An 11,901-nucleotide genomic window follows, 5' to 3' on the forward strand; every position below is an offset into this window, starting at 1 on the left:
CTTCATGCAGAGTGAATGTTGACTGCGCTGAGTGGTGCACTTACCTCGGTAGTGACATTCATGTCTCTTGTGACTCCTCCTATGAAATCAGTAGACGGATTGTGAGAAAGTTGAGGGTCATGATGTCACTAGAAAGGGGTGTGTGGTGCTTACAATATCTTTGCAAGAGGATGAAGGTCCAAGTCTTCGGAGTCCTAGTGTTTCCTGTTTTACTACATGGTTGCAAGACATGGAAACTATCCAGTGACATAAGATGAAGAGTGGACTCCTTTGGCACTGTGTCTCTTTAGAGAATCCTTGGGTACCACTGGTTTGACTTTATGTCGAATGAGTGGTTGCTCATGGAGTTCTGGATGAGGCACATTACCTGCAGGGTAACATCAATTACCCATGCCATGTGGTACGATTTCCCGAGGGTGATCCGGCTCACAGGATCCTCATTGCTGAGGACCCAAGTGGCTGAACCAGGCCAAGGGGACACTCACATAACAACTGGCTGCGGCAGACAGACTGCCTTTTCTGGAGGGTAGGACTGGACCGTGTGTCTGCCTGAGGGATCCCGAGACGTTTCATTGTGTGGTGAGTATGGCAACGTGCTGCACCAGTGCATACTCCCGATCCTGACCTGACCTGACTGGCAGACTCACTTCAATTGGTTTGGTCTAGTTGTTACCTTACTGCTTTCTTTTTTTCTCCTCTCTCTATGATTCTCTGTACAAACAAATTAAATAATTTTAGATCCTCCTGTGTTGTAGAACTACCATTGTTCCACACTTCACAAATTCTAGTACACATTTTTTCTCTAATATAATAAACACACTGCAAGGACCAATTCAAAGGACCATATACTGTATATCCATATTTTTTATTATTTCTTTCCACCTGCATGTCTCTGCTTTGTCACCACTCACAAAACTGTTATTTGCCTGTGAGAGCCCTATCTCTCTGTAAAGCGACATCTACACATATTAAATGAAGCATAACAAAGCCAAAGTCTGTGTAGTAGCTTTACATAGACCCCAATGCTATTGTATATGGACTTTGGATTTGAAATAGTTGGCCCTGCCAACAATATCAGACATACTGTAATACAAACATGAAACATTCCATGACTGAACCATGAACTGCACTACTAAGGTAAGAAAACCATGACAAATGATAAAGCAATGCTATGTTAGGTTATTCCACTAGTACTGGGAAGCGTTACCAGTTTTTCTTTTGTTTACATAAGATTTTTTTCCTGAAAGTTCTTGTACCTATTTCTGAATTTTTACAGTTTGTTAGGTTCCTCAATTACAGTATGTGTTTACTCTATGCTGACAATAGAACACCTTGATGTGGTCACAGTTACAACATGATCACTGACTGGTTTCAGCCTCTGTCACCATGAAGTACTAATGCTTTGTGTGGAGTAAAAAATACAATGGCTGCATAATGATAGGGCCTGCAATTATTTTTTGAGGACAAGGAAAGCCAGGAGATGAAGGAAAAGACCAAAAAAGATGAATAGTTAGAAACACATGAGGATCTAACTCAGGAAGTCAAAACAATTAATATAAAAGTCCAGAGGTACAAGAAGAAAGTCAAGGTCTTTAGACCAACAAAGTTGATACTGAAAGAAAACTACCATTATTCTAGCTCACAGTAATAAATCTTTTATGAGTTTAACAGAGAGGTGAGATGCCTGCAAGTTCTGGAGGCTCCCAGTTTATATTGGAAGATGCATGGACGTCACACCTACATCACAGATAATGTCATGGTAGCAACAGCAAAAATGTTTTAACAACCACCTCTGAAAAAATATAATTATATAAAATATAATTAAAATAAAAATAGTTGTCTTAAAACAAAACAAAAGTGAAACTAAAAACCCTCATGAAAAATGAATACATCAAAATCAAAAATGTATCAAGACCAAGAAAATTAGCAAAGAGATTGGACTGGCCAACTCTTTGACTTTAGCTATATAAAGAAAACTAGAGGTAATACATAAACAATCTCATTTGCAGTATCAGACATAGTATGATGAGCAAAATATCATGGTGAATAGTAATTTATTTAAATCTAAAGCAATTTTCATAAATATCTATGTACCTAATGTGAATGATAGAGATTTCATTCAAAATGTACTTGCATCTATTCCTAATATTAACACTCATAAAAGTATACTGGCCAGAGACTTTAATTGTTTTTTAAATCCGGACTTGGATAGGTCTTCAACTACAGCAGCAATAAAATCCAATACTGAAAAAATAATCACATAGTTTGTAATGGGTTATAATTTATAAGGCCCATGGACATTTTTAAATCCAAACTTAAGAGCATACTCCTTCTTCTCATCAGTACATGATAATTGCTCAAGAACTGATTATTTCTTTATAGATAATAATATATTACCCACTATCAAATCTTGAAGTATGACGCTATTGTTATCTTTGACCACAACCCTGAAGCTTAAGTAATTATGCCCTACATATTCATTTTGTAGCTGGTGTCTTAACCCCTGTCATTAGCTGATGAGAGCTGTATAGAAGTCATCTCCAAGCAAATTGATTATTTTTTCAGAGACAAATGAGTCCTCAGAGGTCTTTGCAGGAATACTCTGGTAAACTCTGAAGGCTTTTCAGAAAGACAGATTACTTCAAATTTTTCATTTTTCCCACATAAATAAACTGGAAACCAAGAAGGTGTCAGAGTTAATCAGTGAATTTACAAGAATAGATCAAGAATGTGCCAGATCCCCAAATTAGGCACTTTATAGGGAAAGCCAGGTTTTACATTGGAATTTAACCTCCTGACAACAGAATAAACTGAAGATCTCCTGTTTATGTTGCGACATAATTACTATGAACACGGACACAAGGCTAACAAGATCTTAGCTCAATAAATCTATAGGCATGACGTTCAGAACATAATAACAAAAATTACCAACACAGATATAAAATCATTGACTTTAAAAAACACATTTAGAGAGTCCTTATCGTCTACTCAGTTTAAAGAAGACAAGACACGATCTAATGAGTTCTTTGATGCATTACATATTTCACAGCTACATACTCTTAGTGCAGAGGAACTGCATAAACCTCTGACACTCTCAAAATTACTGGACACTATAAATTCACTCTAATGTGGGAAAGCAGCAGGCCCTGATGGCTACCCAGTGGAATTTTATATTACAAAAAAATCTAATAATTTATCTATTATTAGCAACATTACAGAAGTTAGAGACAGGAAAATTCTACATCAAAGTTTTGCCAAGCATTAATTACCACCTTTCCAAACAAAAGTAAGGACTTGTTACAATGTGCATCATACAGACCAATTTCACTTCTGAATAATGATGTTAAGATACTCTCCAAATTTCTAGGTAGAAGGAATGAGAAAGTGCTTCCTTCTGTAATATAAGACCAAACTGGATTAAATCAGGCACTAATCCTCGGATCTTCAATATCTGTTTAATATAATATACTCACCCATAAAATCTAACACACCAAAGATCTAATTATCTTTGGACAGAGAAAAAGCACACATGGTTGAATGGGACTACCTATTCACCACATTGCACACATTTAGGTTTGGCTCAAACATATGTGCATAGATAAAATTACTTTATACCAGTCCAGAAGCCTCTGTTTGTATTAACAACAGTATATAAAACTACTTCAGACTATAAAGTGTGACTCAACAAGGACCACCATTGTGTTTTGTAATCACTATTGAGCCATTGGCCATTTACTTCTGAAATGCATCCGAGATAAAGGGGATTACCAGAGAAGGACTTGAACAGAAAATATCACTATTTGCAGATAATATGGTACTATATACAGTATATCAGACCCACAAACATCTTTACCAGTAGTCTTTAATGCACTAGCAGAATTTCAAAAGATATCTGGACTCAAAATTAATTTAATAAAAGTGTGCTTTTTCAAATGAACTCTCCAGCACACAATATTAGACTAGACACTATCTCATTTATTTTAGCAGATCAGTTTAAATACCTAGGTGCATTCATCACAAGTACTATATATTTCAACACAATTATGCTATCAGCATGGAAAAAATTAAACAAGATATGAACATATGATTTACCCTCCACCTCACATTAGCAGGGAGAATCAATACTGTCAAGATAAACATCATTCCCAAGCGTGTTTTTCTATTTCAGAGCATCCCCATATATATACAAATCATTCTTTGAGAAATTAGACTCAATTATAACTTCATTTATTTGGAATTTAAAACATCTACACATTCAAAGGCCAACTCTGCAAAGACCTAAAGCAGAAGGTGGCATGGCACTACCTATTTTTTTATTACTGGACAGAAAATATACAAGATGTAAAGACCCAGTGTTCTCCCTAACGTCTTTTAGCCGGGCGTTCCGGCCGGCTAATTTGGGTGAGCACCCGGCAGATCTAATGATCTGCAGAGATGGCAAGGGACGAGCGAGTGGGTGGACAAATATTTTAGAAGCAGGATCACAGGTGGCGAGAGGAGAGGCTGGGCTTAGTTGCCAATCACTGAATGCTGAACAAGCTAATAGTGGGGATGAGGCGGAGCAGAGTTCACAAGCAAAGAGTAAGTGGGCCGGTGAGAGGGAGCTGTACATGGTAATAGCGGGGATGGAGAGGCTTAATATAGCAAGGAGTATGGGGAGGTGGGCGGGCGAGAGGGGGCTGTACATGGTAATAGTGGAGATGGAGAGGCTTAATGCAGTAGCAAGGAGTATGGGGGGGTGGGCTGGCGAGAGGGGGCTGTACATGCTAATAGTGGGGGCGGAGCAGCAGTTCACAAGCAAAGAGTATGTGGAGGTGGGTGGGTGAGAGGGGGCTGTACATGGTAATAGCGGGGATGGAGAGGCTTAATGCAGTAGCAAGGAGTATGGGGAGGTGGGCTGGCGAGAGGGGGCTGTACAAACCTATAACACCTTCTATTAGCATTCAGGATTATAGTGTATGCAGAGTCAGTGTAAATAATAAAATGAAAAAAGACTAGTGGAACCAGCCTGTCAGATATCAGAAAAAGGGCACCAGGAAGTGATGTCTCTGTTCTCAGTGTCAGTGCAGTCTGTGTAGTGCTGCTAAGTGTACAGCTGCTCTCTTCTTGTTCAGTACATAGCAAACCAATATATATATACAGTTGTTTAAGTATTAGGTGTGTTCTGTGTGCAAAAATCCTTGTAGCACTCACTGTGGTTCCTGTTAAAGTGACTCCCTCTGCCGTTTTTATATTTGCTCATATTGAGGGTTTTGTTAAAGTGACCCCATCTGCCGTTCTTATATTTGCTCATACAGTATTTGGACCTGCATCCATATTGCCAGTGTGCAGAAACCCTTGCAACACAGACTGTTTCCTGAGCGAAAGTTTTTTTTCTTTATTACTAAGGGTTTTGGTGAAGTGACCCCATCTGCCGTTCTTATATTTGCTCATATTTGGACCTGTCTCCATATTGTAAAAAGTGTGCAGAAACCCTTGCAGCACACACTGTCCTGAGCAAAAGTTTTGACACTGAATTGCTGAGGGTTTTGTTAAAGTGACCCATCAGCCATTCCTTTTTTTGTTCATATCTTGCCCTGCCATACTGCAAGTGTGCATTGAATATCCAAAAGGATCCCACTTTCCCACTCAAAAGTCTTATTCATAGGTACTTTTAATTTTTTCCAAACGTTTTACCAACATTAGTAAAAAAAACTGTTCAGAAAACAACACTGCTCAGTTATTTCAGAAAAGTGACGCCACAAACTAATGAAGGTGCAGTGTCAACTCCTGATGTGGCAATTTCAGACAAAGACATTGCAGAGGCTGGTCCATCAGGGGAAATCTCTTGATTTAATTGATAAATCTAAGCACCACTTTTCCGGCATAAACAAACAATAATTTAAAGATTTTGATTGGCTAATGGTCAAAGAAAATGGTATATGGTGCTCATTGTGCATGAAATATTCAAACAAACACCCCCCAAGGAGGGAGTAATCTTGGGTAAACTTGCCATGCACAAGAATTCAAAAAGAAAGCCTGCTGGACCATGAAAAAAGTAAAACACACATTGAGTCTTCTGCTGACCTTTTAGGAAAGTGTGTACTTGAGCAAACTGGAATCGGTCAAATTGAAAGATCTGTATCTGTGTTAAATAACTTACAGAGAGATGCCTTTGTGGGAGCTTTAAGATCCATGTATTGGTTGGCAAAAAATGAGTTGCCACATACAACGTTGTTTGAAAAGCTGTTGGAACATTGTAAATAAATGGGTTGTTCCTTTTTACAACATCTCAATGTTGGTAAAAATGCATATTACACCTCTGAAAGAATAATGCAAGAGCTGCTGGATGTCTTAGAATCAGAAATAAAGTCTAACATACTGAAAAATATACACGCTGAAAATTTTTTCAGTATTCTGTGTGATGAAACCACAGACATCCCAGTTGTAAAACAATTAATTATTTACATTAAATATGTTTACCAGGTCACTAAAGAGGTCAGAATTAGTTTTGTATCAACCCGCAATATGACTGATTGCAAAGCGGAGACTATAACCAACACACTGAGTGAGGCTATGGATATTCTAGGATTGAAAACTGCTAATCTGGTTGGACTAGGGTCACATGGAGTGGCTGCTATGATTGGGAAACAGAAGGGTGTGGCAAAACTGCTTAAAGATAAAACATCTGGACTCTTGGTCAACTGCCACTGTGTAAACCACCGATTGGCCCTTGCAAGTGCCAAGCAGCAGCTGCTGTACCTTATCTAACAAAACTGAACGACATCTTAAGGCAGCTGTTCTATTTCTTCCAAAATTATTCAGTTAGGATGGCTTGTTTAACAGAAATCCAAAATATTCTGAACATTCCCCAGATTAAGCTGAAAATGGCCAGTGACACTAGATGGCTGTCTCATGACTGCAGTACAGTCACTACGACTATGTATGATGAGTGTCATAGCTGCGCTGGAAAGAGAGGCCACTGAATGAAATGATATCACAGCTGAAGGATTAAGCAGATTTATTAAAATGTACAATTTAGTTTCCTCTCTGATGATGCTTTAAGACATATTACCTTTGTTGTCCAACTTATCAAAGGCTTGGCAAAGGCAAGATGTCAATCTTACCGAAATTAGGCCAATTTTGCTTGCCACAAAATTGTCCATCATGGAGTTGAAAGACACTCCTGGGAGATATTTTCAAAGCCTTCATTATTGTCTGGCAGAAGAATGGTCAGATCTCTGCATTGTTTATACATAGAGTGATGTAATGTCATTCGAAACTGCAATATATGATAAATACCTACAGACAGCTGTCAAGCACCTAGATGCAAGATTCCCTGGCATGCCAATTATTTCCAGCTTTACAAAAGTTTTCAATGCAGAAACTCATGATTCAAGTCAGTCTGCTGAAATTCTTTTCAATCACTACTCCAAAAATGGTAGCCCTCCAATTTTAAAATATGAAAGTAGAAGGCAAGAATGGACAGTTGCGTCAAAAATTATCAGAAGTCAATCATACAAAGACTTCAATCCAAAACAGATTTTACTAATAATTTTTGTTAGGGTTGCAGGATCCTGAATTAGATACTTCTTAAATTTAATAAAAATATTCTGCAACAAGTGTCAAACCTTAAAAAAGGAAGTCATATTGAGCATTGGAAAATAATTAACTAATAAAAATAGTGCACATTTAATTTTCCCCACCACCAAATTTCCCCGTCCTGCCCCACCCGGCTGGAAAAAATTTCTGGGGAGAACACTGACACCTGGAAATTTCTACAAATTGATGAACATGCACAAGACTGGTCTGCAATACAAATAAAATCCAGCTGCACTTCTTTATATACCCTGCTTTGTGTACCACTAAATACAAATTATTGTCAATACACCAATAATTCAATTGTCCATCAATCTATGGACCCAATGCAGAAAGCACAGGGAAAGCTTTTATCTTTTACACCTCTACATGATAATCACCAAATTTATTTTTATTCAAAACTAAAGTTAAAATCAGCCCCCACCCATGAGAAAGAGAGCTAGGCCAACAGAAAGAGTAAAACTTTAAGAGTAGTGTAGCCCAGGTAGAAATGTGTTTAAATCACTAATTAATGTAAAAATGTAAATGTTGTGTTGTAAACTGCTAATTTCAGTGTAATAGTTCGTTTAAGTAGTTATGAAGACTTTTATTTTGATAACCAGAAGTGGTAGTAAAAAACGGAAGGGCTGTAGGAGAGGAGGTAGAGGAAGAAGAAGAAAGAGAAAAAAGAGAGAACGTGGCGCAAGCTGGTGTAGTGGAAAGTTTGAGATATAAATTATCAACCAGATAATTTACCAGGATACGAACTGCTGAGATAGATGAAGTTCGATTAGATATTCGCAGGGTCTATCTAGTGAGGAACGACTTGTTAATTCAATGAGGGGAGTAACGGAGCGAACTACCAGAGGCAGGAGTTAACTCAGCTCAACACGTTAATGGACGTTTGCTTATTTGGAGGACGGATACATTTTTGGATTTACTAAACAGCGGCTACCTGTGCCTAGACAGAGGCAGAGAGGTCAGAGGGATTTGTTGGACTGATAATAACATTGCCAAGTAAGGTACCTTTACATTTTATTTTGTTGCTCCTGTTGGAGTGAAAGGACCGAAAAGTTTTTGGTCGCAACGCTCCCAAGCCACGTATCAGGCCTGCAACGTTTTGTTTCAAATAGAGTGACAAGACTGAATGTGTTTTATTTTAGTGTAATATAGTTTCTGATTATTTTCAGTTTATTAATTGTGTTTGTTGACTTAAAATTAAACTGGGAGTTCATTATTGTTTTATAACCCAGTTTCCTGGTGTTTATTATAAGTTGGTGTAAAATAAACTATTGGGTTAGGAACGAATGTTAACAGGTAATTTCTTTTACCATTACTTGTTATTATCTAACCAGTGTATTGATAGAAGTAATTAATAATGTTTTGTTCAATGTAACCCAAGACGTAAAATATTAAAGTAAATAGAATCCTAACAAATCAGACATTAGAGTAAAGAACTCAGGGCCCCTTTCTACACCCAGTTAGAGTAGACGGGCTACATAAAATGGAGGCACCACTGGGATTGTGTCTTGGGTAGCCAGTGAGTTTTATTTTTTTGGTTTTGTTTTGAAAAAAAAAAAAAATCCGCTAAGTAATGGCAGAGAAAACTGAGTTAGTTTCTGAGTTAAAGAAATGGTGCAGGGGTGAAGGATTGAGTGAGGCTCATGGACTGTTAGTTATTGTCCCAGAAGACGTGGAAATAGCACATATTGAAGAGATTCTTGGGACTATTAAGTGTTTGGGCAGAGTACGTGTTAGGGGAAGGATTTTCAATATGGAACTGAACAGCCTCATGGTCTTGTGTGAATGCAAAAACGCCCTAACTGCTGAAAGTGTCCCACCTGAGGTGCATCTGCCTGAGGGTAGAGAGGCATGGTCATTAGTTATTATGGATAGAGCCCCAGCTGCAGATGAAAACTTTCATACCAAATTAAAGTTGCTAATGCAGGCTGAGGGGAAAACTATGGAAGACATTAAAGCTCTGCTGCCAGGTGCACAGAAGTCCACTAGCTCAGCTGACTCAGTGATACAGGCATTTGGTGATCTCTTAGAAAAGACCAATAGACCCTCGACTGAAGGTGGATATCGCCACCTACGCATCTTCTCAGGAACACAACCTGTTCCAGCAGGAGAAGAGCAGTTTGACCATTGGCTTGAGCAAGCATGGCTTATGGTGGAGGAGAGTCAATATACGGTTAAGGAGAAAAAACGCCGTGTAATGGAGCGTTTAAAAGGCCCAGCACTAGAAATAGCGAAGGCTGTACGAACCAGTGATCCTGATGCTAACCCTACAAAGTACTTAGAAGCTCTTGAAAGTGCCTTTGGGACAGCAGAATCAGGGGATGATCTGTATTTTGCTTTTAGACTGATGCAGCAGCAAACAAGGGAGAAATTGTCAGATTTCCTCAGACGATTAGAACGGTCTCTCTCTAAGGTTGTTCACAGAGGTTGTAGCGGGGCTACATAGTTAGTGTTGTTAAATGTCAGTTCTGAGTACGTCTTGTTTCCATTGTCCTATTTGCTGTTTGTGTGTGTATCAGGAAATGCCGTCCCCGATGATGGAAGAAGACCACAGCCTCTAACCTGGAAAACACCTGTTCTTAATTAATCAATTACAGCCGTCACAAGGACTATTTAAGTAATCAGAAAGGAGAGAGGCAGGGAGGAGAGGAGAAAGGAGATCATTTGTTTTCAACCACGTATCAACTTACTTGCTGTTTTTTCACATCGCGCCTTTGCACCAGTTTGTTTTTCATTTTGCCGGACTGTCTTTCATCCTTCATCTGCTGAGACCCCAGGGTCGATTCGCCATCCACCATACGCCGAGGAATCACGGTGAGGTTGTTCCATTTGCCGGGAAAATCAAACGACTCATTTACCACTAGTTCAGTCATCTGTATTCAGGACAGTTTTTATAACCGGACTCAAGTTCACAATCATTCAGTATATCATTTATTTTTGTTATTCGTATTGTGTGTTATATGTTACGGGGCAAGGGAGGGTTTTGTTGTATTTATATATGGTGGTGTCTCATTGTTGATGTGGTGGAGGGATATTTATATTTATGTTTCTATTTTTGCATTTGTCTTGTGGTTTTATTTAATACATTTAATCAGTTTATTTTTACATCATCTGCTTTTTGCGTGCTTATATTTACATCGTCGATTGTGGGGAAAAAGTGTAATTTGGTAAGAGGTACGGCTTGATAGTTAGATTCATCTAAGTAAATTATCCAGGCCACAGGTCTTGGAGGTGTAGTTGCCAGCTGGGTAAGGGGTCGGCCGTTACAAGGTGGCCTTCTCCATACTAATATGGATAGAGCACGTTTGGAGCAGTTATTGAGAGGGGCAGTTGCTGCTGACCTAATGCTAATTCAGTTGCGTTTAAGAGAGAGAAAGACTGAGCCACCTACCATTCTACAACTCTTGAGTGAAATACGTGCTGAAGAGGAATATGAGGCTTCCCGGAGGAAACTCACTGCTTTTGTGCATCCGGTACAGCCAAATCTGACAACTGATTTAAAACAGAGATTCAAAGCTTAAAAGCGGAACTTAAGGAGCTCAAGACTATAGTTACATCTGCTGCAATTTCATCCGCTGAAACTCAGAAGGAGTGCTCAGATAGTATGTTTCCAGCCGATACACACGTAAGTGAGCTCCGCGCTTTACAGAAACAAGTAAAGAGACTACAGATCCAATTAAATCAGAAAATAACACCAGCCGATAGTTCAGCCAACCCAACTACGGTGGCAGCAGTAGAAGTTTCCCCTAAAGTAGTCAGCTCTCCCACCAGAATCTCCAGACTAGCTGAAGAGCAATTCTGCTACCGGTGTGGGGAAAATGGACATTTTGCAAACAAGTGCAATAATCAAGAGAATCAGAGCAAAGTCATTAAAAGACTAATTCATGCCCTGGAAACCGTCTAGGGAAAGTCAGCCTAGGACTAACCCATCAAGGGCTGAAAAACACTGCACAGTTAAAAGAAGTTTTGTAATCACACCAGAACAGGCAGGAATACCTGATGGTTTGATTGGTCCACCTCGTATAATACAGTTAAAAGTTAACGGTCATTCCTGTGATGCGCTGTTTGACAGTGGCGCCCAGGTTACCATCATCTTTGAGGCATGGTATCAAGAACACCTGTGTGATGTTCCAATACGTCCTGTGTCTGGACTGGCTATTTAGGGTTTGAGTGAATCATAGGATAGTTATCCCTACCGTGGTTACATTGTAGTGGACCTTGAGTACCCAGCTGAAGTTATTGGTACCTGTAAAACTGTAACTGCTCTTGCACTTATTTGCCCCAGTCCTAGGACTGTGGACCAGACCCCTGTTATTGTTGGCA

General features: G+C 39.1%; 1 protein-coding gene across 1 annotated transcript; it reads left to right on the top strand.

The window, feature by feature from the left end:
* Positions 1-9,151: 9,151 nt before the first annotated feature.
* Positions 9,152-11,099, top strand: LOC127529228 (paraneoplastic antigen Ma1 homolog). Its single transcript, XM_051932235.1, has 2 exons — positions 9,152-10,004; positions 10,849-11,099. Exons 1-2 carry the CDS (start codon positions 9,152-9,154, stop codon positions 11,097-11,099), a joined length of 1,104 nt encoding a protein of 367 aa, XP_051788195.1.
* Positions 11,100-11,901: the final 802 nt, after the last annotated feature.

This window comes from Erpetoichthys calabaricus, chromosome 9 (assembly GCF_900747795.2).
Source record: "Erpetoichthys calabaricus chromosome 9, fErpCal1.3, whole genome shotgun sequence".
In the NCBI taxonomy this organism is placed as follows: Eukaryota; Metazoa; Chordata; class Cladistia; order Polypteriformes; family Polypteridae; genus Erpetoichthys; species Erpetoichthys calabaricus.